The 26,300-nt window shown below is 45.8% G+C and overlaps 10 protein-coding genes across 10 annotated transcripts; 8 read left to right on the top strand and 2 right to left on the bottom strand.

The window, feature by feature from the left end:
- Positions 1 to 299: 299 nt before the first annotated feature.
- On the top strand, positions 300 to 1,588 carry N7529_003316 (NAD-dependent epimerase/dehydratase; the record flags this gene model as incomplete). Its single annotated transcript, XM_057238843.1, has 5 exons — positions 300 to 566; positions 633 to 813; positions 895 to 1,067; positions 1,128 to 1,227; positions 1,287 to 1,588. 5 exons carry the CDS (start codon positions 300 to 302, stop codon positions 1,586 to 1,588), a joined length of 1,023 nt encoding a protein of 340 aa, XP_057101454.1.
- A 597-nt stretch (positions 1,589 to 2,185) lies between these two features.
- N7529_003315 (uncharacterized protein) lies at positions 2,186 to 3,894 on the bottom strand (the record flags this gene model as incomplete). The annotated part of the gene is made up of 2 exons (XM_057238842.1): positions 2,186 to 2,907; positions 3,888 to 3,894. The coding sequence occupies 2 exons, from the start codon at positions 3,892 to 3,894 to the stop codon at positions 2,186 to 2,188; spliced, it is 729 nt and encodes a 242-aa protein (XP_057101453.1).
- A 330-nt stretch (positions 3,895 to 4,224) lies between these two features.
- On the top strand, positions 4,225 to 5,096 carry N7529_003314 (enoyl-CoA hydratase/isomerase family protein; the record flags this gene model as incomplete). Its single annotated transcript, XM_057238841.1, has 2 exons — positions 4,225 to 4,541; positions 4,595 to 5,096. 2 exons carry the CDS (start codon positions 4,225 to 4,227, stop codon positions 5,094 to 5,096), a joined length of 819 nt encoding a protein of 272 aa, XP_057101452.1.
- Positions 5,097 to 6,326: 1,230 nt separating this feature from the next.
- On the top strand, positions 6,327 to 6,992 carry N7529_003313 (uncharacterized protein; the record flags this gene model as incomplete). Its single annotated transcript, XM_057238840.1, has 2 exons — positions 6,327 to 6,572; positions 6,636 to 6,992. 2 exons carry the CDS (start codon positions 6,327 to 6,329, stop codon positions 6,990 to 6,992), a joined length of 603 nt encoding a protein of 200 aa, XP_057101451.1.
- A 939-nt stretch (positions 6,993 to 7,931) lies between these two features.
- Positions 7,932 to 8,536, top strand: N7529_003312 (uncharacterized protein; the record flags this gene model as incomplete). The annotated part of the gene is made up of 2 exons (XM_057238839.1): positions 7,932 to 8,066; positions 8,138 to 8,536. 2 exons carry the CDS (start codon positions 7,932 to 7,934, stop codon positions 8,534 to 8,536), a joined length of 534 nt encoding a protein of 177 aa, XP_057101450.1.
- A 1,483-nt stretch (positions 8,537 to 10,019) lies between these two features.
- On the top strand, positions 10,020 to 12,436 carry N7529_003311 (uncharacterized protein; the record flags this gene model as incomplete). Its single annotated transcript, XM_057238838.1, has 4 exons — positions 10,020 to 10,417; positions 10,471 to 10,582; positions 10,676 to 11,355; positions 11,404 to 12,436. 4 exons carry the CDS (start codon positions 10,020 to 10,022, stop codon positions 12,434 to 12,436), a joined length of 2,223 nt encoding a protein of 740 aa, XP_057101449.1.
- Positions 12,437 to 13,507: 1,071 nt separating this feature from the next.
- Positions 13,508 to 15,087, top strand: N7529_003310 (uncharacterized protein; the record flags this gene model as incomplete). The annotated part of the gene is given in 7 exon segments (XM_057238837.1): positions 13,508 to 13,611; positions 13,625 to 13,814; positions 14,036 to 14,110; positions 14,161 to 14,577; positions 14,613 to 14,691; positions 14,746 to 14,929; positions 14,979 to 15,087. 7 exon segments carry the CDS (start codon positions 13,508 to 13,510, stop codon positions 15,085 to 15,087), a joined length of 1,158 nt encoding a protein of 385 aa, XP_057101448.1.
- Positions 15,088 to 18,366: 3,279 nt separating this feature from the next.
- On the bottom strand, positions 18,367 to 19,113 carry N7529_003309 (uncharacterized protein; the record flags this gene model as incomplete). Its single annotated transcript, XM_057238836.1, has 1 exon — positions 18,367 to 19,113. One exon carries the CDS (start codon positions 19,111 to 19,113, stop codon positions 18,367 to 18,369), a length of 747 nt encoding a protein of 248 aa, XP_057101447.1.
- A 355-nt stretch (positions 19,114 to 19,468) lies between these two features.
- On the top strand, positions 19,469 to 21,497 carry N7529_003308 (oxidative DNA demethylase; the record flags this gene model as incomplete). The annotated part of the gene is made up of 3 exons (XM_057238835.1): positions 19,469 to 19,632; positions 19,693 to 21,232; positions 21,297 to 21,497. 3 exons carry the CDS (start codon positions 19,469 to 19,471, stop codon positions 21,495 to 21,497), a joined length of 1,905 nt encoding a protein of 634 aa, XP_057101446.1.
- A 799-nt stretch (positions 21,498 to 22,296) lies between these two features.
- N7529_003307 (uncharacterized protein) lies at positions 22,297 to 22,943 on the top strand (the record flags this gene model as incomplete). Its single annotated transcript, XM_057238834.1, has 3 exons — positions 22,297 to 22,481; positions 22,605 to 22,668; positions 22,701 to 22,943. The coding sequence occupies 3 exons, from the start codon at positions 22,297 to 22,299 to the stop codon at positions 22,941 to 22,943; spliced, it is 492 nt and encodes a 163-aa protein (XP_057101445.1).
- Between the last annotated feature and the right edge of the window lie 3,357 nt (positions 22,944 to 26,300).

Below are 26,300 nucleotides of genomic sequence, written 5' to 3'. Positions count from 1 at the left end.
CTCGGCATTTCATCTGCTACTCAGCTAATCTCAGCGTCCGAAGCGTAATAGTCGGTGAAAACTCGCAGTTCAGATACAACCCGAACACGAACTACTCATCGCTCTCCAATAGATGCAAGATCCGCACAGGAAACATGACTCGTCCCTTCTTCCATTTACTCAGAAACTCTGTCCGAAGGCTAATTAGAGAAACTTTATTCGACTCCACACCGCGTTCTCCCCGCTCGCTCGTTTGCTCATGATGATAGTCTTCCTCCTTGTTTTCACACAGCAACGACACAATATACCATATCGACGGCATGGCTGATGAACTTTACTGTCTTCCCCATGGCTCACGAATCCTGGTGACTGGAGCGAATGGCTTCGTTGGGAGTAATCTTGTTCACTGTCTGCTAGAACTAGGTTTCAAGGTCCGCGGGACTGTCCGCAAGCCGAAGCCATGGCTCGATGAGCTGTTCTGGGACAAGTTCGGAGAGGATTCGTTTGAGTCGGCCGTTCTTCCTAACTTTGAGGACAAGGAATTACTGTTCCAGGTGATGCAAAACATCTCTGGTGTGGCCCATGTGGTATGGTTTCTATTGGTGTTGAAGTATAACTCATGGTTTGCTAATATGTATCATATGGATGTGCAGGTATCAGATGTCAGCTTCAACTCGAATCCGGAAGAGGTCGTGCCTTGGGTGATTCAGGCAATTCATAACGTGCTAGAGGCTGCATCCAAGCAGCGTGAGATTCAACGAGTCGTCTTAACCTCTTCGGCACTCGCAGCACGGTTTCCGGAACATAACAAAGAGGGTATTGTTGTTCGTGAGAGTGAGTGGGGATTCTGATTGCGCTGTTATACAATGATGTGAACATCGAAACGAAGAGCATCTTGACTTATGCTGGATACAGACTCCTGGAACGACAGCGCCATAAAGGAAGCCTTCAATCCAGACACTCCAGCTCACCTGAAGGGTTTCTTCTGTTACGCCGCGTCCAAAACTGAAGCGGAGAAGGCTGCATGGAACTGGGTCAAAGAAAATAAGCCCGACTTTCAATTCAACACTGTCCTACCAGACTTTACTGTGAGTGCAGTGCTTGGATGGTGATTCGATATCGAAGCATCTATTAACTCCATGAAATAGCTTGGAAGGATTTTGCACCCAGAGATCCACGGCTCAACGATGGGCTGGGTCCGCTCCCTCACCAAGGGTGACAGAAAGATTTTCCAGACATTTGAACCCCGTAAGCCAAAGGCGCATCCGTATGGTGGATGGTTCATGGTTGGCTGATTTCCAAGACAGAATACTTTTGCGATGTGGGTGACATTGCACGTCTTCACGCAGCGGCCCTCCTCGATCCCAAGACAGTCTCTCGACGCCTGTTCGGATTCGCCAATCGTTTCAACCTCACCGAGATCATTTGGATTATTCGAAAACTCAGACCTGACAACACTTTTATCCCGGATCCTCCTGTTGATGATGGGAGTGACCTGAGCGAGGTCATTCCCGCCAAGGACGCGGAAAAACTCCTGCAGGATTTCTTTGGACAAGAGGGGTGGAAATCCATCGAGGAAAGTATTTCTGACGGACTAGAGGGGTGGTAGATACGTGTTCTTATGTTGTAGGTTCCCCGTTCCTTTTAGACTCCGCTTGTCTTGCGATTCATTGCCATGAAGTATGGGCTAGCTCATTCAGGTTATATCGAAATCCTTCCAATGAGACCATATTGTAAGATTCTCTATCGCTATAACGTGATAATTCGAAGATAATATCATAGGGATGCTGAAAAGACCCTGTAAAACATGAGTGGTAAAGGTAGAAGCATAAATGCCTAGAGAGCACATCTGAATAAGATATGTCGCCAGACTTGCTAGGCGAGATGTAAATTCTAACTCTACAGTTGCTTTTCTGAAAAAATTATGCACAACGCATATTGTATTGTTGCATTTATGATTTAGTTGCATACCAAACTCATTGTGGCAATGTAACCACTGCTCTTCCCGTAATGCCGTCTTCTCTTAGCTTACCTATCAATGTCGGCACTGACGAGAATTCAAATACCTCAATAGACGGATCAATCTTGCCAGAAAGTGCTGCTTGTAATAGTTCCCTCATTTGATCTTCCGTTCCCACGGAAGAGCCGATAAAAGTCAACCCTTTATTCAAGATGTTGTTAGAATATATCCTGCGTGTTTTCAGCTTCATAGTTGGCTTCTCTTACCTCGAGCTGTGCAAAGCGTCGCAGAAAGTGGAATATGCAGGTCATTTTGTGGCAGACCAACATTCACAACAAATCCCATGTTTCTCACAAGATTAGGTGCCATTTCCAATGCATCCTTGGTTCCAGGAACAACGATCGTCGCATGTGCACCCTCTCCAGTCAAATCACGAACTCGGGCTATGACATCTTCAGTCTTATAATCGAGGAATATTTCGGCTCCAGACTTCAGACTAAGAGCTTTCTTATCCTCTCCACTATCGATGGCGATAACGCGCCAATGTTTCATCCTCGATGCTATTTGAACGCCGATGTGGCCGAGGCCTCCGCCAGACCCAGAAATCACGATAAAGTCACCCGCGTGGAGCTCATTGTCTAGCTTTGATAGCGCACCGATCATCGTAAGCCCGGCGCAAAGTAATGGGGCAGCGATCTCATCAGCCACTCCGTCCGGGATGAGGGTCACGAACCGCGCGTCAGCGATGACATATTGCTGCAGTGTTCCAGGCACATGGCGGCTTGTATTGAGTTGTTGGGTGCAGTTGTGTGGATAGCCACGCTTGCAAACCGAGCACTGGTTGCAAGCGCTATACAGCCATTTGACTCCGACGCGTTGTCCAAGAAGAGAGTGGGAAGCTTCGGGTCCTGCTTCCACTACTATTCCCACCCCTTCATGGCCGATAATAGAGTTATAAGCGCCCCAGGCTAAAGCTGCACGAAGTTCAGAGCGGCTTTAGGGATGCGGATTTGTTAGCATTTCATATGCTTGATCTTGTTAAGTGAGTTCTCACCACAGGCCAGTACATGTTAACTTGACAAGAACCTCGTTCTCCCGAGGCTTCGCGACAGGTATGTCGCTTTGAAGTGAGACATTATAACTCGGTCCTGGATTTAACACAACAGCTGCCTGTTGTAGAAGGGGGATGGAATTGGTCATCGCAGCAGGTAATATCTGATCTCGGCGCTCTGTAAAACTGCCGTTTCTCGACGTAAAATTTGAACCTTGTGTCTTTGGACAATGACGCTGGGCTCATGAGACGTTGCTGTATTCCTGTTTAGCGAATAAAAAATAATTGTACGGTTTACCGAGGTAATTGCAGTTGTCGGGCAGGAAACCGGCAAGTAAGGTGATAAGAGGTTGCCACTAATGAAAACAACAAAAATGCATTTACAACTTTACATTCCCTGTGTAATTGACTACGAAAGTAATTAAACTGTTCTCACTGATATTTTGCAAACAAAATTACCAAATTGACCTCTGCAAAACCCACCATTTCATTGGACGAGAAGCTAACAAGCTTTGTTCTCGCTCTGATCATCCTTTTTATCCCTTTTTTTCAGGCTTCATCATATATTACTTAGTCACATAGTCTGCATATTTTTCATGATACTGACAAGATTCAATGATACAAAAGAAGGCAATATTTATGTAGTTGTTCATCGTAGCAGAATGCCCGCTCGGAAGGTCGGAGATGGAATGAACGATCATAAAGATGAGGAAATCCGGGGATAGTGGAGCTGAGCTTTTATGCACGATCTTCGGAATAAATATGTGGGGACCATCATTTATTTTAAAGACTCCTGCGAGGAGGCAAAAAGCCGCTTTCGGAGATATTTTTGAGATTACGATCGGGCCATAGTAGGTCTAAAACCAAATATGTGTAGAGAACATGGGTGTATCATACCATGCATAATATGTACATAGTTGAGTTAGTATGATGGAGCATGCCGAACAATCGGGGTGGCTGCCCCAGATCGCCGCGATCATCTACCACCCGAGAATCGGCTTACAGGTTTCTCTCAGTAACTCCTGATTTTTGCCAAAGAAAAAAAGAAGTAATGCGTTCACAGCTTTATCAGCTTTATCAGCTTTATGGTGCTATCACGTGACGGTGTGATAGGCATGTGATGCGGCCGAGGTTGATTAGTATTCATAAAGTATTCAGATGGGCCGAGAGAACCCCTTCAAGATAAAATCGATCACCGCCTTCTTAGTACCTTTTTCTTGCAACCATCTCCATCATGACATCGCTTTTCACTGTCCCGATCACTTCGACTGGAGGCTCGATCGTCTGCACAAACCCCAGCACGGCGAAAGAACATGAGACCATCTACGTGCTGACGTTCACTTCGCCCAAGGACAACCGACTGACGCCCGTCTTCATTGACGCACTGCTATTGGCCCTCGATATAATCGAGCACCGTTACCCCAAGGGTGTTGTGGTCACTACTAGTGGAATTGCCAAATTCTACAGCAATGGGCTCGATCTCGACATTGTGGGGAAGACCGAAGGGTTCCTCGAAAATTGGTTATGGAGACTTTTCCGACGATTCTTGACGTATGTATCACGGGGATATCCTAAGTACAATAAAATGTTGACTGGCGATTAAGGTACCCTATGCCAACTGTGTGTCTGTTGAATGGACACGCTTTTGCCGGTGGTTTTATGCTGGCCATGTATCATGACTACCGAATCATGAACCCAGACCGTGGCTTCCTATGTGTCAATGAGCTGGAGTTTGGAGTCCCACTTCAAACGCCCATGATGGCCATTTTCCGCGAGAAGTTGACGCCCGTCACATTCCGAAACGTTGTTTTGGAAGCCCATCGCTTTGGTGGACGAAACGCACTCCAGGTCGGTATTGTTGATGCCGTGGGGGGTGCCGAGGAAGCTCTGGCATTGATCCAGGAACGAAAGCTTCAGACCAAGGCTGCGACTGGTATCTACGGAACCATGAAGGAGGAGATGTATGCTCGGACTCTGAGTGGATTGGATGATCATGCCGGCAATTTGAAATGGCGTGAAAATGTTGAGGATAAAAACCATGCCGTCTCTAAAAGAGGACTAGAAGATGTGAAGGAATTTGAGCAAAAGGCAAAGGCGAAGCTTTGAAATCATGAGTTCTTTTTTGTTCATATCATAAAGCAATGTGTACATATGCATATACCATCTGAGCCACTCATTCCTAGGAGGAGAAAAAGATGGCATTCCAAATTAGACCGTGTTACCTTCACGGTCGAATGAATACTGGAAAGATAAAAGACACTTTCCCAAGAGGATGGCTCTTATCAAATGACTTCATTCACCAAGTGCAGAATTATAATGTATTTTCAACTCTTTGCTAATAAGCTTACTACATATCTCCAGATTCAAAAGCAAAGGAAAGCTGTGTCAGCCAATCACGAGTGCGAATGGATAGAAGTAGGAAGCGAAATTGGATTATATGAATTTGAGGGCCAGAATACTTGTGCGAATAGAACTTTGGGATAGTGTCAATGAACGCACCGAGCCGAATTTACAAACTATATATGTAGATCTTTCAATGGTAGATATTTCCTGTTTTTACTTATCACCGAGATATATACCCAATGGCCTTCCAAGGTTGTAATAACAAATTTTTTGAATCCTTGGGGTAGCTTTGGTGTCACAACATATATATAGTTGACTTTCCTTCATATAATGTTCACATATCATAGTAGAATATCTAGATTTAGGCCCACATTTCGCTTATAGGTGGCTCAAATAGCTATAGAATTAATTGGAAGTGATCTTAAAGTTCAAATAGGATTATATTTAGGGCTTTGCACGTTGAGGATCTATTCATCTTAGAAAGCAAAGCAAAAAGGAATAGCCATACGCATGAATGGTAGTAAAGTTCAATCTAAATACTTCAGTCAAAATCAAACCCTCATTTCAGTTAGAATAGGGTGGGTACTTGGTCCGAGTTAGATTGTCCATCATCATTGCACATTCAACTAATGAAATTGGACAAAATCGCCTTATAGAATAGCTATGGAACAATATCAGCTATTTGTTAAAGGCGAATGGGCTAAGTTCAGAGTTATTTTGCCTTCAGATAATAGTATATAGGCGGGAGTCGCGTTCTTGAAAGTATCTCGTCGCTACTTCAAACTTCCCATTTCTCAACACCAACCATTCTTTTCCTCTAAATTTTGTGCTTCACGATGCCGAGAGGTTTGCAAAATAAGACTGCGGACTAAGGCGCCTTGCCCTTCATCTTTCCTTCCACTCCCGCAAACCAATTCACAGGTAAGTTTCACCCATGGATTTCCTTCCGGTTGACCTTTTCCCTCTCATCACCACTCACCTCAACAAGAAACCATGTCCGTCCCAAAAATGGACAAGCGCCGCCGTATTGACCTTCCTTTCCGGGAACTCCTCGCTGCTCAATATGTAGAGACCGAGGACCACTACGAGGCTTGGAGAAAGGCAATGACCCAGTACCACCAACAGCAGGGCGAGCACGATGCCGCTGCAAACATCGCCACCACGGAGGGTGAGATCCCGCTGCCGCTCCCCGAGAGCATCTTGACCAACAAGAAGCCAGGTCCAGAAGGTCTCCCTGTTGTATGATATGATTCCCACATTTAGCTCATCAGGTTGTGTTCCATGCTGACAAAACCAACGAAGATCCACGAGAACCTCCCCGCCATCAATGCGGCTGGTCTCAACCACATCCTCTCCCAGTGCAAGCCCAACGATCCTAACTCACAGGAGATCATGAAACAGAACACTGCCCGTCTAGTGGAGTGCGGTCTGGTCGACAAGCTGGGACTTGGGACCCCTCAGCCTCAAACTCCTACCGCTGAAACCACAACCACACCTTCACCCAAAGAATTTGAAACTTCTGATAAACTCGAAGAAGAGCGCAAGACTCAGTCCTCTGGTGAACCTGGAAGAGAGCGCAACATCGATCTTTCTCGCGTTCAGACTGCGCACCAGCGCTACTGGTCTGCCATGGGTGGTTCGACTAAGGACTTCTTTTAGGATGACTCTGACCTTGGTCTGTCTTCCATCTTGACTATTGCTCCCATCCTGTTTTTGAAACGATATGATGCAGGTTTGACCCCGGTGTGATTGAGCAGGCCCTTATTGCACACATGGTTTTCTGGCGTTTTTGGCGCGAGGGATTTTGGTTCTTGCTGATCCTTCTCCCTTTCGCTTGTTTTCTGTCTTCTTTTTCGCTTGTCCTTTGCTCTTGCAAATTTTGCTATTTCTAAAGAAAAGAATGAGATTCACTCCGGGTGATCTCTTTGCCTGTGACCTTTCTTGTATCGTTTGTTAATTCTTCTCCTTGTCCTGTCTTTGCTTTTTCCTTGTGATGGTGATACCCACTTAAGTTGAGAAAGTCTTTACATCAACATTCTAGTGACATTTCTGATCCTCTGAAGCATTTCTAGTGAATTTGTAAGATATGAAGTCTGACACAAAGGGCGGGTAGTTGAATCACAGAGGCTGTCATGTAATTTTGCAGCGCGCAAACGAAAAGGGTGACAAACAGCCTGCTGACAGTATTATCTCTACCTCACGTCGGCACTACTAAATAAATCATAGCATGGAAGAAAGTTGAACAAGTTGAGTTTTATTCAATTGAATATAATAGCTACAAACTGAATTCCAACTTGTCTTGTTTTGAGCATAATTTGCGAGACTAATGTTGGGGCTCAGCCTCGGTGGTTGCCGAATGCAAGAGTGGATCTACAACATGAGGCATCACCCTGCCAATTTGCATGGAATTGAAGTGACTCAGCGATCTTGAACCATTCAGTCATTCTTTTGGAACCCTGCAAAATCAAATGTGCTTCTGCATCCCATTTTGTAATACCTTCTTGGGTATATTTGTCACATTTCTCTGCCAATTCCAATTCAAAATATCACATATAATTGGAAGGATAAGTCCTGCTGTCCGGTTAAGAGTAACACACAATGTCTCCAAAAGGCTACCGGGCCATCAGAACCAAACAGACGTCGAACACAATCATAGTCTGCCAAGCATATTCTGCCGAGATAACAGATCCGGCAATCAAAGCTCAAACATTTAGCTACCTTTTTCTCGTAAATGTATGAGCTGGATCAATCCCTCTTTCTTATGGATGGCCTACCGATCAGGATGGGCAACCAAAGTATGACAGGAACGAGTCTTGGCTATCGAAACTACTCGCGAGGGATTTGAATGGGCCTCTACGACACTCACCCATGCCATGAGTCACCATACAGCTGGCGATGGAACGGATCATGAAGAATGGCAGAGGAAGCTGCAGTCCAGTCCTGTGCGCGTACAATGGGTTCTCGAGAGGGACCTTTCACTGCGGTCTTTGGACTATCGAAGTATTCAGATCGGTTTAAGTGGAGAGGCTGTTGGGAAATATTTTGGTGAATGGGTTGTTTCGACTACTGATATGACTAATACAATGAGGAAAGTCGATCAATATCTCAAGGAAGGGAGGTTTGATGCTGCCAAGGAGTGTTTGCCTGAGGAGGAAATACATTTCTTGCCTGGAGATTTACTGCGGGCATTGAGGATGGACTAGCTGATACGTGACTGGTTGCTCTAACAACACATGTACGTATTTAACTGGGTATATAGCTTTCTAGGAGCATAGAAACTGCCAATTTTCCATCCCGCTATGTTGGGATTGGGAGAGAGTTGTCGACCATTTTTCTGCAAATTGGGATGAGTAGCAAGACATATGAAACAGTACCGATAGGAAGACCTATGTGCGGCTGAGAATCAGGTTATGGTAAGTCTTGGAACCTGCCAGTTGGGCGTACAATATTGTACGATATTGTACGGCCATGAGCACTTTATGTAGCTCCAGAATGCGGGAACCGTATTATCGGGCCATTATGTTTATCTTGAAAGATTAGAATTTGTTGTGCTAGTAGGGAAATGCACATTACATCTTTTTGTGAAGTTTTTAACAAAATCCCCTTTATCATCTACAATGTTGTACTTGTTCTCTGCTTCAATCGCCAAGCGAAGACCGTACTTATTTTTATCCAAAGGTTGGCGGTTCTGCTGTAAAAGTTGATCTGACTCCGATTTAGGAGCCCTTATGACTTCATCTTGCGATGTCATAATATGATCTCATGGTGGAGTTACTCAAAAAAAATTACAATCGTAGAGATATACCTTTGTATGTACCTACAAGGTAAGACGTAAGATATAAATTTTGAAAAGGGCCCACAACAGTCCTCGAGGCTATGGCGTAAGACCATGAGCATCACACTAGCTAGCTCAGACTAGAAGGGAAATGTGCATACTTCAAGGTCCGAGCGTGACCAACTCAACCAAGAATACAGTTGACAATAGATTACCCCTGATTTCAATAGTACAATAACTTTGAGATATGAATTGATGCTTATTTTTAAAATCTCTGCAGTGAGCCATGGTTGCCACACATAGATCACAAACTAGATAGGCCGAAGTGGAGATCGATAGAAATCTATCGCAATCTTGATTGAATGAAAAGAAAAACGGTCTCGGTTCAGGGCTTTGATTGGACGGAATCAGCAAGCGACCACTCAGCATCAACTATATCAGATAATATGGGTCTGATCAATTCAGACTTGACTGGGGTTACATTCATGGTACAATATTGTTCAAAAGAAAGATAATTACCATGTTTATTTCCAATTGAATAATGAATTGAGGGAAGTAAAACAAATACATCATATACGATATATACTACATTTTATCAACACCTTTGATAACAAAAAAAAGAAACATCAAGAAACATCAGGAAACATCAAGAAAAATCCAGTGGACCTTTTTTTATCTTCGGGCCTTTTGACCCAATCCCAGTCTTGGCACGGAAGCGAGCACCTACCAATCACAGAGGAGATGTCTTTTAAAAGCAAAACAGTATACCTATTCAAGTATTCCACCATGGACTTATTTTAACTCCTAAGGGGTTTTCCTAGGCCGCTTTGAACTGGTTGGTACCTTTTCTTTTACATGCTTACCTACACCTTTAGCACTGACTACTATGCATAGTGGGTTGCCAAGTTGCAATGGCTGACCGGCCATACCTCGACCCTTCCAATTCCAACTTTCATCCCTCTATTTCTCAAAGGGATTATCAGTCTTTTGCCGCAGAACCAAGTGTCGAAGACAATGACTCTTCGCCATCCACGCCTTTATCCCCACCGGTCATTTCAATAAGAGGCAATGCTCGAGATCCTCAGAGCATATCACGACTCACCTCAGGTGAACGACTAGTAAATGGCAAAGTTGCCATTCCCCGACTCGACCTTCCAGTTGCAAGCCACAATAGTCGAGTCAGTCGAGCATGTCATAATTGTCGCAAGCAGAAAAACAAGTGTACTGGTGATCGCCCTTCTTGCCTGCGGTGTCAGGAGATCAACGTGCCTTGTGTATACGTCGATGGGAAACGAGAGAGAAGTGCTAAGTACACTCTTTCCTTCCAAGTACTCACGCGGCATAGAATACTCACTAGGACAGACATCTCACGGTTGTGACTAGCCAACTCGAACATTACGAATCTCTCGTGCGCGATATCTATCCCAAGTTTGACCTTGAAATGGCTAAAATCGTCGACCAGGCCCTTGGAAAGGTGGGTGAGAATTCGTAACCCATCGACCACAATTTTTTGCACTTGCATTCCCGAATAGAACATGCTCGACCTAACAGTACTGATACCCCATAGATCTCCAGTCTTTCCATATCCTCACCGACCGTCGCTTCGATCCCCGATGATACACCTACCCCGACTACTCCTATCGTTTCATGTTTGGACCACACACTTGAAGATTACAACGGGGACGGCTCACTCCAAGCGCTTGGGTTTGTTGGGGAGCATTCAGCAACAAAATGGTTATACAGACTGAAGCAATGGGTCGGGCCAACAATTCTGAACACAAGCAATCAATTCGATCAACCGACAGGTCCATCACTATCTTCTTGTTGTTTCTTCCTTGATGATACCGCGCCATTGCTTGCAAATGGTCCCGACCTATTCGCATATCCCGCGCAAGCTGTCGCCGATGAACTTGTCGACAGGTATTTCCAAATGGTACATCCTTCGTTTCCTATTATTGGGAAAGAAATATTCCTTGGCCAATGCCGATCTTTCTATTCAAGCTCGATGACACAACCTGGAAATAAGTGGATGGCGCTATTGAATATGGTGTTCGCGATCGCTGCAAAACACTCCGAATTTTCGGGAGACCAACACCGCCTTGATCACAATAATCACACGGTGTACTTTTCTCGCGCCTGGCAATTGAGCATGAATAACAATGCAATATTGGAACATCCGAATCTGCAGACAACACAGATAGAGGGACTAATCTCGTTCTACTTGCTTTCCACCGGGCAGGTTAACAGGTTGGTTCCATAACGCGATCCCTTACTTTGACACTGATTTGTTTCTAGGTCATGGAGAATATGTGGTTTCGCAATTCAGTCAGCCGTTACTATGGGAATCCACCTTCGCAGCGAGGGTACACGCATCACCCATGTTTCCAAAGAAACAAGGTATCGACTGTGGTGGGGTTTGTACCTGTTAGATACTCTGCTCTGCGTGATGACTGGACGCATGCCTAGAATGCAGCCCGAACACTGTGCAACACCTCTTCCTGTACCTTATACGGAGGAAAGCTTTCGGGATGAGCGCGTGATGATGGTTATTCAAGATAATCAGGCTCGAGTCAACCTCATGAACTCTCTCCTTTCCCACGATTCCTCAAATGAGCCCACCGAACGTTCAAAACATTCGACTACTCATCAGCCAACTTCCCAGCAGCATTCACCCAGTCAGCACTCACAAGCCCATGTCTCCTTATACTTACTATATTCAATCGACCTGGCAGCTGTGATGAGAGAGGCAATGGAGATTTTGTACTCTCCCGGAGGGGCAAGGAAATCTGGAAATGAGACCGAACAAGCCATGAAGTCTCTCAACAACACTGCTGATAACTGGTTCTCTCGACTCTCTGCAACCTATCGTCTTACGGAAAACGAAACTGACCGCATCGTTGCCCGCCAACGCACGAGTTTGGCTTTTCAATATTACTCAACCAAACTCGTCATCACCCAACCCGCACTTCGCGCTCATGTCTCTGGTGACAACCCTCTAAATGCGGTCTATCATCAACTGGCGACCGTTTGCATCAATGCCGCAGCCCAAATGGTGGATCTCTTGCCAGATGATCCGAGTATAACCTGGTTCATGGAGTTCTCCCCTTGGTGGTGCGCTCTGCACTATCTCACCCAAAGCATCATAGTGCTGATCACCCAGCTGCTCTTTGAGAGTAAATCCAGGGCTAACCCAAACTCTAAGCCATTTGAAAGAGTCCAAAAGGCTCTACGTTGGTTGACTGAGTGTTCTACAAGGGATCTCTCTTTCAAACGGGCTTGGGAGAACTTCACGAACCTTTTATCATCCCAAGGAATAAATGCTGTGTAGTATAACCTTGATCTTCTTTATCCCTTCTCCCTTTCTATCTTGCTTCCCGGTTAACTATCCCATTGAACGCATGGGACAAGATTTACTAATTCCTTGCGATTTCCTGGTGGATCCTCGCTTGTCATCGATTCACTCAACAGTAGCTCACTTTTTAGTGGCCCATGCAGACTAACCTGGCCCATTCATCTTGACAAACACTTCGACAAGCAAGTATCTAAGTAGACCGTAAGGCCCGGTTCCGCTTTATGCCCACCGCTCGTCAAAATATATCATGGCTCAACCTCCATTTTAGATATCTGCCCTTTTATCTCAGAATACTCTATAATTAGAACCAGAATAATAGTTCTTGTATGGCTCATACACTCTACATAACTACATGTGACTAGCCCTGTACTGATACTTGTTTAGGGCTTGGTGGGTCATTCGGGTATACCGGCTATCAGTGGCCCATAGTCTATAGCCCATCGCTCTCATTGGCTGGATGTCTTTGCCGTTGCCCCGTTTTCCATCGTTGCATCGCGAAATATTCCATCGCAATACGGCATACCTCGGTACAGCTACACAATAGTAGAAAACTTTCAACAATTTTGGGAATAATGTTGAGTTTTGGATGAATTCAGCCCTGAGGGAATCACGGCTTGTAGAAAAAGAACCAGATATCGGTTTATCGAAATAGGATAGATAGCTACATAGAAAATCTACAATCTTCTGTCTTTGTATTCTTTGTATAATAACATGAATACATCCGCTACAAATTTGTATGTTGTGTTTAGGCGCCTGCCTAGATAAGTTTACCCCTGTGCCCGAAATACAAATAGGGCGAGATTTTTATCCAATCCTGTCCGTCCATGTATGTTTGGCGCGGCAGCTTATAGGAACTGTTTTTTGGAAGTTCCCCGGCGTATTTTCGGTTATGTTTGGATCCTTTGGTGGATCAATCTCATGAATTTATTGCTTCTTTGCACATAGGATACCTCTTGTATCTATAGGTCTCTGGGACACTTGGAAAATCTTCAAGCAATATATTTGTCAGTTCTTCTTCTGTGTCTGTCAAATCCTTCCTGGCTACTTATGGCGCAATTTGTCAGAAGCACGGTATTAGGTGGAAAGTTTGAAACACCAGAAAGGTGCAGTGTTCTTGAAGAACCTTTCTTTGAAGAAAACTTGCTAAAATTGTGTTCGTTATAGGTATACAAATCCAGAAACCCTGAGAATTGGTGTTTCTGGAATTGTTTGGTTGGTCGCCCTGTCTCAAACATGTACAAAAGTACTAATTATTTACTCCGACGCTAGCTCTTCGTGGGATCAGATAAACCAACAATATGTTGCAGTGAAAAAGATACTCGAGCCGTTCAGAACGCCAGCCACGACACAATCTGTTTTCAGAGAAATCAAACTTCTACAGCACCTAAAACATGAAAATGAACGTTCAAGCGGGAGGGGCCTTTCTGTGATCTATGCTAATTGGATAATAGGTCATTCGTCCGCTTGACATTTTCATATCCCCCACAGAGGATTTGTATGCAACTTCGGTTTGATTATAGCCTTTCGTGGTATTTACTGATTATGCGTAGATATCTCGTCACGGACCTCATGCAGACCGACCTGCGAACAATCCTAGCCGCAAAGTCTATTGGACATGAGTTCGTTCAATTCTTTTTGTATCAAATTTTGGTCAGTCTATGCCCTTGGAAATGATACTCACGGTACTAATTAAAGTCTAGAGGGGATTGAAATACATTCATTCGGCGGGAGTCGTTCACCGTGACCTGCACCCAGGAAATATCCTAATCAATCAAAATTGCGATCTCAAAATATGTGACTTCGGATTTGCACGGGTCCAAGAACCACTCATGACGGGCTACGTCTCCAACAGGTCCTATCGGGCTCCAGAAATTATGTTGACGTGGCAAAGGTATAACGAAAGAGTCGACATCTGGAGCGCGGGCTGCGTCTTTGCCGAAATGCTGCAGGGAAAGCCTCTTTTTGCAGGAAGAGACCATGTTGAGCAATTCTGTGCTATCACGGAGTTACTTGGCACACCAAACGAGGATCTTCTGGCTAGAATCACCTCACCACATGTCAGTTCAAATGCAATCTCGCTGTTTACTTTCACAACGGCAATCGATGGTCACTGTCTCGTTGACAAATGGCTGACAGGGTAATTACATGACAGATACTGGGTTTCGTCCAGTCTCTCCCCTACCGCGAGGGTACAGGTCTCTCAGCCGTGTTCCCTTGCATCGATTCAACAAGTACGTTTTTTTTTCTTTACATATACATATGGACCATTTTCTGATAATCAACAGTGCTTAACCTTCTCGAAAAAATGTTGGCATTCGACCCTCGTGGCCGAATCTGTGCCTCTGATGCTCTTTCGGCTCCTTATCTCGCCTCCTACCATGACCCCACAGATGAACCCCTAGCTGAGGAGGTATTTGATTGGTCGTTCAATGGAACTCCGGGTTCCAGTCATGGGTGGAAGCATAAACTGTATTTCAACTTGTCCCCCTTCATCAATAGTGTGCTAATTCCGTCCCAGGTACGCTGAGGTGTCAGGATATCACAAACAAGCAGAGACTCAACAGGCTGTGAAAAGATGGACGCAGACCGCTGGTGGCACTGAAACTGAAAATATGCCGCCATATTGAGCAACTGCATTTCTTCGTGTTTAGGTCTGATTATATCCAATTTTTAGTTTTATTTTTCAATGTTAGCTAGCTGAGCTTTTTTTTACATTTGATGAGGTTATTGAATCAATTATTTGTGGACTTATTCCTGTTTTCAAGTGATGATCTTTTGTGTTTTTCAGGGCTAGAATACAAAGTTAGACCCTCCTACAAAAATAGAACAAAATCACGTATTACTGCGCCCTCATTTGTCGTGCCCAGATAGCAAGCAAGTATTTCGTAGTAAGCTGATAATGTGTGTAAATGGACCCAATTTTCTTTACCAGAGCGAATGGTTCCCCCAATGATATTCACCAGTTGTGTAGCGGAAGATCAAGTTCCAGTCTATGACATCATTCTCTAGGCCGCCAATGAAGTATATAAACTACGTTGTATGTATGCTCTTGGATATCTCGAGACATAATTTATGCCCTAGACTTTCAATTCTAGTCCAACTTCGTCCAACTCTTTAACTCGTCTTCACCCGACAAAATGACCTCTGAATATATTGTAATTCTCACCCCATATCACCTCATCACCCCCCCATGAACAAAACAACTTACAAAGATAAGGTTACTTTCCAAGAATCGGCCACCACCGAGCATATCAATACCTATGTTCAAGAAATCGAAAAGAATGGCGGATCTATTACCAATAGATTTCCAGATATGATGGCCAGAGGTTTCTCGTATGTGCTTTTCTACCTGATTTCCCAAGCAACCTCCAACTAACCATGGGTTTAGAGCCTCTATCACAGACTCCGATGTTCGAAGGCTTCAACAGGATCCTTGCATTGAGCGTGTAACACGTAATGGCTCTTCCAATTCTCAGCCTTCGCTCTCATTTTTTGGGCTAGCGGCATAGTCTAGCTTGGTCCTCTTTTGTGCTCCCTGTACATTTAGCGATATAACGATTTAATGGCTACACAATCACTTTCATCATCAAACTTGCTTCATCAAACGGATCACCGTATTCTAGTTCCATGTTGTTTATAGGATTACGCCAAACAACATGAAAATTCCACTCTAGATCTGCTAAGAATTTCCCAGAGACTACGGAGTATGTACACTGTACATATTTATGCGAGTGGCGGATAATGGTTTGATTGGCTATTGGAATTGCAATGAACAGCCCCGCAAATAGCTAACAACATTGTACTATTCACAAAGCAACAAGCATCCTTTACCCCGTACGAGTAGCATAGGCTTCTAAGTTCCCTATGCTTCACTTTGGTACGAGTCAAAGTAATAATTTTGCGCTTGTTGGGGTTTGTATATAAGCTCCAATATCGCACCTCTACGTCACCAGATACATGTGACTGGAAGCTGAGATGGAAAATACGATTATGCCATATTTACTCAATCTAGCATTGGTAACGCTGGCCGATTCGATATCTAGTAATGCCTTGAAATATACCAGGGGCCCATCCAGCATACCGAAGCGTGGATACTGGAATCTCGGAACCATCAGCATAATCTTGTGCGGCGTTGCAGGTGCCTACTTACCTTACCTCCACCCTCCAAATATTGACTTCCTAACTCAAGGTGTAGATTTAAGCGGCGCAATGTTTACTAAGTATCTAGTTGGTTCCAAGAGATATAGGATTGCCATCTTGATCAACAATCTGAGCGTTTGCTTCGCGGCCATGTTCACCCTAATAACCTGTCCGTCTAAATTTAGTCTTTCTCTCAGGCAACACATACTTACAATTACAGTGCAATTCCTCAATCACTCCTCGTTCATCGTTTTAATAGTTGCTCCGTTGTTCAAACTTGTTGGAGGCGGCAGTCATGTTACTGCTTTCTTAATGCTTGTCCATCTTCATGAGCAAGAAGACCCTGAGATCACCCAGTGAGTCTTGCTTCAAGTTCTGACCTGTTTGACACTCTCTTCTCTTTTCTTTGCTCTTATCTACTAATATCCAATTTAGGACAATCTCATACTACATCACGGGAGGGGTGGTTGCCATAAGCCACTTAATTGGGTCCTTTATGTTGCCGCTACTCGCTAACAAAAGTGACCATTTACCTTATGCACTATCCGTGTTGTGCTGCGGGGTTTCATTATGTATTCTGGTCCGGATAGTTTCGCCTTCCGGTTTCTCTCAGTCAAATGAAAGACCGGATATCACGGAATATGATGCTCTGCTCGGTCCAAGAGAAACTATTTCCTCATCTGACGACAACACTTTTGGAATCTGTCATGGTCAAAATTCAAGTCAGACATTAGTCAATCAGAAGTATCTCATTGCAATAGCTCTTTGTCTAGGAGGAGTCCCAAAAGCAATGAGGCCACTGTTTTCAGCCTATATTCAACACAGAGCCGATCTTAATCCTCCACAGGTAATGACTCCATCTACTCATTATCATGTTGAGACGGAAAGCAAAATGCTGAATAATACACAGGCATATCAACTTTGCCTTCTCCAAGGCAGTTTGAGTGTTATCATACTCATACTAGGCTTTCCTTGTGTTCTCTGTTTGCTCCAATCTGGAGCCTCGGTCAGACCATCGCAGACAACTCTGTATGGCGCCAAACTCGGTTTCTTTCTCATGGGCATAGGTGCCTTGATGATTGGATTGGCCGGCTCGGCTTCACTACTTGTACCCGGTTTGTTCACCAAATTTCATAGCATTCACACACCATTTCATATAGTAGCCTCATTTCTCTGACATGGACCTTTAGCACTTATTATAGATAGCCTCGGGGTCGCAACCGAGTTGAGCTTACTGGCCTATCTGGCAAGTCTCATCAAAAGAACGGCTACTGGTCGGATGTTCATGCTCATTGCATCACTTGAGAGTTCCGGGTATCTTGTTGGCATAGCAATCCTGTACCCAGTATATCAATGGAGCGTCAGCCAAACATCCTTGTCTGGAGGAAGCCCTTATTACATTTGCGCCGTGAGTTTCCTTTCATTGACGGGTTGGCATGGACTAATCAAGGCCCGCAGGCTATTTACCTGGCGTTGAGCTGGCTAATTTGGGGGTTAGATATAATCACAGAATGAATCTTTGAGATGCGGCTTATCAAGTGGGGAGGGTTCCAAGAATTCATTTAGATCAAACATGATCAACTGTATTTCTGTTGTTTATTTCTCTTTTGGAATACGCCAATCCCATGAAGCACAGCGCCAGGCCACCCAAAAACCAAATGCAATGGTCAAGAAACATAAAGATGGCTCTATTCATAGGCCGAGTGTAAAATACATAACTTCGTGAAAGTCCATAATCCTGTAATCGTCAAAGCCCCAGTATGGGGTCACATCTTTTTGGCTTTGCCGGGACGTCCCAGCTTTGCAGGTGTGTCCAAGTGATCAACCAACGGGCGATATGGTGAGGCCAGTACATGCTCTGGCGCACGGTCTCGTCTCGGCTCTCCAGAATGCGGCCGGCGCAACTGCTCCTCGTGCATGCGATCAAGGGGTTCACCGACAACTTTGTATTTGGCCCAATTAATCGGCGGCATACGCACAATGTTCTGTGGAATAGGTATATGACCAAAGTTCGAAGCCGGTGAGCCGTCAGGATTTGTACGTTGTGGTTGTCCGTTGGCATCTTCGGTTTCCGTGGGATCGTCGTCGGAAAACTGAATCACCGCACCGCGGTCCTCGGTCTTTAGTCGTCCTGCCGCCAGCTCGGTCGCGAACCTCTCTGGTTCAGCCTCAGCCGCATCTTTCATGCGATCTAATGTTTGGATATCGCGCAAGGTTTGCTGCTTCTGCATCTGCAGAATGGAGATTGCCGACCGTAGCGCAATCGCATCTGGATTCTCACTCTCGGAAATGGGAACTGGTGGTGGCTCTGGTATATACACAGGCGGGCGGGCCGGTGGAGGATGATGTGAATAGTTATTTGATGGAGCGTGCGATGTCGGCGAAGGAGAGAGAGGTGGCGGAACGATTCTTGGCTCGGTGGAGGCGACCGGTACAAGTTGCGCAAATTCAGGAGTCACCGGGGAATATGGCGGACGAGGTGGTGTTCCCGGCGTATCCTGAGGCTCTTGCATGATCGAGTTGTTTAGAGAAGATCAAGTCAAAGTGGGGGGAGAGTTCGGTGATAAGAGATGCCGAATATGACGACAGCGGGCAGTTTGCCAGTCAAATTTGCCAGTTTGCGACAACGAGTTTAACAGCACCGAACGGTATCAATGTACATGCTACATGTGTGTAGCACTTGCCCAAGGGATTTAATGATGTACATTAACCAAAATCAGAGACGTGAGCCTTGAAAGACATCAAATCATGGCAAGTCGCAGTCAATTCTAAACGCTGACCGCCTCATGGGCCTCTCACCGCCTGGAAAAATTATACGAATGATCAGACCACTCACTGGTGAAGTCCATTTCCACTACAACTCCCAAAATGAAGCGCAAGACAGATATGCGAGGCTCCTTGGATGGCAATGCCATGCCAGAGTCCAAAAAGAGGGCTCTTTCCAGTGAGGAGGCTGCTTCCCGCTTCCGTGATGGCCTATTCGACACCGCGGAACAGCAGAAGTACACCAGCGAATACGCCAATTCTTCTCCGTATGTACACACCAGGACATATTTCAATGGCAGAAATGCTAATACTTCTGAAATCTTTAGCTACCTCCACGGCGTGATCCACCCCCTCATCGAGCCTAGCCTGCTCCGCTCAGTCCGCGAGGAGATCGAAACACAGGTATCCTTCACTGAGAAGGAAACCGACATCTACAAAATCTTCCAGTCTGGTGATCTCGCCAACCTCGATGGACTGGATGACTCTTCTCTTTCGAAGCTTCCTTCGGTTTTGAAGCTGCGCGATGCGATGTACTCGGCACGGTTCCGCGAGTATCTATCTTCCGTCACCGGCTCCGGCAAGCTGAGTGGGCAGAAGACCGACATGGCGATCAATGTTTACACTGAGGGCTGCCATCTCCTCTGCCACGACGACGTCATCGGGAGCCGCCGTCTCAGTTACATTCTCTATCTCACCGATCCCGAGACACCCTGGCAAGCTGAGTGGGGCGGTGCACTGCGCTTGTTCCCGACGACCACTGAGAAGGACGCCAAGGGTGAGGACGTCAAGATCCCCAGCCCAGACTACAGCTTGTCCATCCCGCCCGCCTTCAACCAACTCAGCTTCTTCACCGTTCAGCCCGGTGAAAGCTTCCACGACGTCGAGGAGGTGTACCACCCACGCGAAGATGAGGACAAGTCAAAGAAGCGCGTCCGTATGGCTATCAGTGGATGGTTCCACATTCCCCAAGAAGGCGAGGATGGATACGAGGAAGGACTAGAGGAGAAGCTTGCCGAACGCAGCAGTCTCGCCCAGCTCCAGGGCCGCGGTGATATCTACGACCTGCCCCAGCCCCAGCCTGTCTCCTGGGAAGAGCCGGAAGTCGAGGGCAAGGGCAAGGGCAAGGTTGAAGAACAAAACGATGGCGAGTTCAGCGCGTCTGAACTCGGCTTCTTGGTACAATACATTGCGCCCACGTACCTGACACCTGATATCGCTGAGGAGATGTCCGACGCATTCTCCGCCGAGTCTTCGCTCAGCCTAGAGAGCTTCTTGCATGACAAGTTTGCTTCACGCGTGCGTGCATACATCGAGGATCAAGAAAGGCAGGCGCTTCCTGCTTCCGCGGATGAAATTCAGAAACAGCGCGGGTGGACTGTTGCTCGCCCGCCTCACAAGCACAGATATCTTTATCAGCATGCATCCGGCAAGGAAGAGCCCGAGAACCCGCTTCAAGAGCTCCTGAATGTGCTGTTCCCTTCGCAGGCTTTCCGAAAGTGGCTCGGTATCATCACTGGTGTTGACCACCTCACTAGCCACGATTTGATGGCGCGACGATTCCGTCGTGGTGCGGATTACACTCTCGCCAGTGCTTACGAAGGCGAGGAGCCTCGGCTTGAGTTCACGCTCTGCCTCACTCCCAGCACAGGCTGGGAGAAGCAGGAAGAGGAGGAAGAAGATGAGGACGAGAATGAGAGCGAGAATGAGAACCCAGAATCCAAACCGTCATCTGCCAAGGTACCTGAGCCAAAAGACAAAGCTAATGCCGATGAAGTTGAGGGACCTGCACTTGGTGGCTATGAGATCTACATGGCTGGCGACGATGAAGAAGAGGAAGATGAAGAAGACGCCGAGAATGCAGACCAAGTTCTCGGAAAGAAGAAGACCAAGGCCGATCCCGCTATTTACCGCTCCCGCTGGCGCAGATGAGGACGACGGTATTCTCTTCAGCACACAGGCTGGATGGAACCGACTCAGCATTGTGCTGCGTGATAGTGGGACTCTCAAATTCGTCAAGTACGTCAGTGCAGCGGCTAAGGGCGACCGCTGGGATATCACTGGTGATATTGGCGTTGAGTTTGAAGAAGAGGATGACGATGATGAGGATGAAGAGGATGAGGATGAAGATTGAATCATGCACATGAACATGACAACATATATGCTCTTTCAGCAATGTATACGGCCCAAAGATTATTGTAGATATTTTATATACTTGGCGCTTATTGATCGGATCTCACATGCAAAATAAAATTTGGATATAGCACTTTTGGAGACATGCCTAACTCAGCTGGATTTTCTCCATATACTTGTCGTTTATCACAGATCGCGCCTGCGTGGCTGATGATGTGGATAATGATCGGCAAACCCAACGGAATAAGAGCGGGTCATCGTGGAGTCGTTCCGATATACTTTTCTTTTCCACCAATAGAAGTTTCAAACAACACACAATGTAGAACTCTCCAGGACTCAGAACCCTCTAGCCTCTCAACTCGAACCTGAAACTCGTCCATGGCGAGAACGGCCCAGAGTGCACCTCGTAATGCGAGCCCCTGTCAATGGCGCCAGCGATAATAGCAACCCTGTCATTCTTGGCAAATTGCCCAGAGACCGCGCTTTTTATACATTGGAGCTGAGAGAGATACAAAACTCAAGATCTACAGCAAAGCTCCGATGCAGCCTGTCTACTTCGGAGAGCTCTATGAGTATCTTTCTCCACTTTCAGAGGACAACATTCTTGTGGACATCTACACATGTAACCAAGCTGATGCATTTGCCTCTGTCGGTTCCAAAATTCAATATCACCGGATCGCCTAGCCACTCCACACCCACATTTGACCCAGGCGCCTATCTGCTCCTAGCGTCGGACAGTACGGTGCTGGCCGCAACCGGGAGAAAAGGGACGAACTTCAAACAGGCCCACGCAAGAATCCATGAATAGAAATTTGCAGTTTATGATTGACAACTTGCAAACGAAAGGGGATGGTGGATGGAAATTGACTATGAAATCGAAGAGCCAAATTCCGTGCAGACGAAATGAGATGCTCAACAGGTTAAGGAAATTCTTAATGAGCAATGTACTGAACGCCTCAGATCTGTGCAACCCGATAAGTTCTCCGTGAGCAAACGTCCTCGGGATACAGAACTCAATTTTAAAAACCCACTCTTCGGAAGAAAACAATCTCCAGTATGTGATCTATGTTCAATTCCTAGCGGAAATTATAGACCCAGCCCTATTTAGAAACCGCGGGCCGTCTATTCACAGCGCATATCGTTTCCAACCCCGACATTTGTTGCAGAACCAGGTGAGCTTTTCTCTCGAACGACGTGAGACCAGACGATGTCAGAGATCACAGATAGCCCATCGCCGAGGTTCGATGCAGCGCTGGGAAATCTGCGGTCACAAGGAGGCGTGCTATGCTGGGGCTGGAAAAGCTCCGTGGGAATTGCCCGAAGAGAGAGGTCACGAAAGATAACCGTCGGTCTCTGTTGGGTCTTTCTTTGGAGAAGTACCAGTCTGCATTGTTCGCGGCACAACAATAATGAAGCAGTGAAGCTTGGTCTGGATGTTGTGATTTAGTGATGATGAGGTCGAGGATGGTTTGGACAATAATTGTCGAGGTTCCTTGGAAAAACATACGACGAGTTGCTCATCCTGTAGCTGGACCGTCGCCCCGTGAGCGCTTTCGTTGCCTCTTACTTCTGCTTATGAATTGCTTCAGTTGGTGAAAGCATTTATTCACTACACATGTACCTAGGTATATAGTGATAGGTTTTAGCGCTGCCGGTTTTGCCGCGGGGCGCCAGATATGGCAGAGATATATATTTACAACGGTCTATACCAACGCTATTTATAACCTAACTGATTTATTTAGATTCATTATGAATACCAGGTTATCTTAATGTAACAAGTATGGTCCTGGAATCCAGGTAATATGTAGAGGAGAAGTAACCAGGTGGTTCAATCAATATCCATGGGCTCTATCAATATTCAATGCCTTTCGCGATTACGATTTTAAACTTCCCGCCTATTTACATGTAGTTGCTTCGAACCAACCCATAAAAGTAATCCTCCCCCCCCCCCAAAAAGGTCTAGTTAATTAATTTAGAAACTTCCTTAATTATATTAATTACATTTAATGCTTCGAGATTATCAAGGTAAGGATCGAGTTTATTGGTCAATCTGTCTAGTGTACCTATAGTCCACAGATGTTCAACCGGGTTAAGACCAGGTGAATCTAGCGCCCAATCGATCGAATAAATGTTATTCTCCTATAACTACATATTTAAATTACCGGGAAAGGTACCAGTACCTAGGGCCATGCACACATGGTCAGAAAATGACCAGTGAATGGTGCCAAAGGAAGCGGCGCAGACTCCCCGTGGAATCTCAGACATGCAAGACAAGACATGTTTGGGGCGGCGATATCCACTTTTCGGCGAGTAATTCAATTACAATTGAAATGTTTCCGCTGGGACTATTCCCACTCGACACGCGACAGCCAACGAAAAGACGGGAATACCCCCAGCGAAGTTTATCTGGCAAGGGATATGCCACGATGCAGAAGGGAGGGAGATCATGGAATGATTTACCAATCATAGCGGACTCTTGGGGTCTTCTCCATAGTGGAGTCAATGCAGTATGCGCTGTGTTCGTCCTGGTATGATCTCTCTCAACCATATATGCGCTCATGTAACCTTTAACCTTTCGCTGTGCGCCCCAGCTTCGGGGTTGAGGAGGCCGGTGCCGGTGAGAGGATCGACGGCGCATGGGTTTTGGTTAGTACTGTTCATATATACAACGTAGGCAGCAGCCCCGGATGGCTATACAGCATAAAAGGTATGTGTAGCTAAGCAAAAGGCAAAAATTTCAGATACATAAAAAATAAGACATTGCATGCAGGAAATTACAGACGACTGGGAGTGTGATTTCGAGGACGAAGCTATTGCCATACCAACGATGCCATGCGGAAAAGGGGCAGGACCATGTGAGGGAAAATGGAAATGAAATTCAAAGGGAAACCACTGTACCCCCTGGACGGTACGACCCGTGTGTCAAGACAGACTATTTGGAGGGCAGCAAGGCACGGCCCATGACCACGACTTCAGAAAGGCGTGGGTGGAATTCCAGGGGGAGAGAGGGCCACGGTATTGCCATGGGGCTTGGGAGCAAATGGAGGAGCATGGTCGGCCATGGGAGCCATGAGCGAGGGTCGAGTATGAACCACTAAACCATGCACTATTGACATGACCGAGTCAGTTCTCGCGATACCGATCGCATCCCTTGATGGCGGAATTGGACCCGGCTGCCGACAGTGTGTACAACATTGTAGGCGATAGAGTCGTACCAGGAATTCCCGTTGCGATTGAGCCTTTCTCCCCGGCAGATGGCAAGACGAGTCTGAGATAAGCCGCGGCTTCGAGTTCTGAGTGCTCAAGTATGGAGGAGTGCTACCGTGTCAGAGGTTCGAGGAATGTGCCGTAGATCGGGTGGCGATCTTCAAGACATTCTGCAAGGCGACGATGGTGCCATGTGGCATGGGCCTGAAAGGGAGATGATGAACATGGTGGTACTTGACATGCAGATGTATTGAACTGTGTTGCCTACTCTGTAGTAAATTGATGAAGACGTTTTACAGCCACAGTGTGGCGCTGTCGGCGAGACCGTCGGATGGTCCGATGCCCAGATGGTTTATTCCCGTTACTAGTTTAGTACGGGCATCTAATTTTCATGGTCATTGGTACCGCCCAGTTTGATGCAAACGAACTGCAGATCTATTCTTGGGATCAACCTGGCAAGTAAATTCGATCAAACAGTTTGTGTGGAGTTGAGATTCGACACATCAAAAGCCACCTACCATGATACCCGGGCAACGGCTTTTTTTTTTCTCTCGGTGGCGAAGGCGGCTACCCCTTGGGTAAAAAAATAAACAACCCCAGTCTTAAAACAATTGGGACAAGGACAAGGTGGTATAACTAGTATAGCATAAGTAACTAGTATATATCCAGGAGCTAGACAAATCGAATTTTTCCAAATAACTCGGCATATCAAGGGCCAGATCCAGAACATGAGCTCGGTCATTATGGCCAAGTCTCTAGGTCACACTGAGCTATCCCGGAAGAATAGCCAAGTCACTAAGACAGCCGGTAGAATAATAAGAATATTCAGGTTAATATAGCCGCGCGACATGGTTAGAGGACCATGTAACCCCTCTTTGACAGGTCGACATGTGATGATTTGGGCGGCAGGGCGGGTGGTTGCATGGTTTCCGGTATGAAGCTCAAGCTCATGGAAGCGTGGGTCGTCTGTGACACTTCAAGGGGCCTCTGCTTGTGTCCGAGGTGTTACAAACAAAAATATGTAGGGGAGGAAGTGGATCATCACGGTTTTAGCTGGGGAGGTAATAATAATAATGTTGACAATAATAATAATAATAATAATAATGGATATAAATGAGGAAGAGTAATATAGAAATATATTTTACATACCTCTAATATATCTTTTGTATAATGATACATAATTTTATGATGTATGATATATATGATGTTTGATATTGCTATATTATATAGTACCACGTTGTAAAAGAAAGAATAATATACCTTCGGTGAGTAAAGAGGAACCTAAAAAGCCATGTGAAGAAAGTGAGCATGGGGCTTTGTAGACAGTACTTGGGAATCTCCTCGATGAAACTAGTGAGTAAATGTATACGCTACTAATCTACCCTGCAATATGCCATGTGTCCAACGTCAAAGGTTTCAATACGGTATTTGATACGGAACTATGCAGATCGCCCCGGTCGCAAATGCAGTTTGACCGGATGGAAAGAGAAGGAGACTCCAATAGTCGAGTAGAAGGCAAGGGAGATGACCACGTGAAGGATCGGCGTACGGTGTATTTAAGTAACAATGGTATTATACCTAATATGTCTTATTTATC

The sequence above is a fragment of the Penicillium soppii genome (genome assembly GCF_028829465.1).
Source record: "Penicillium soppii strain IBT 18220 chromosome Unknown utg000003l, whole genome shotgun sequence".
In the NCBI taxonomy this organism is placed as follows: Eukaryota; Fungi; Ascomycota; class Eurotiomycetes; order Eurotiales; family Aspergillaceae; genus Penicillium; species Penicillium soppii.
Note: the sequence above shows the minus strand (reverse complement) of the source record. Positions and strands in the feature narration are given on the sequence as shown.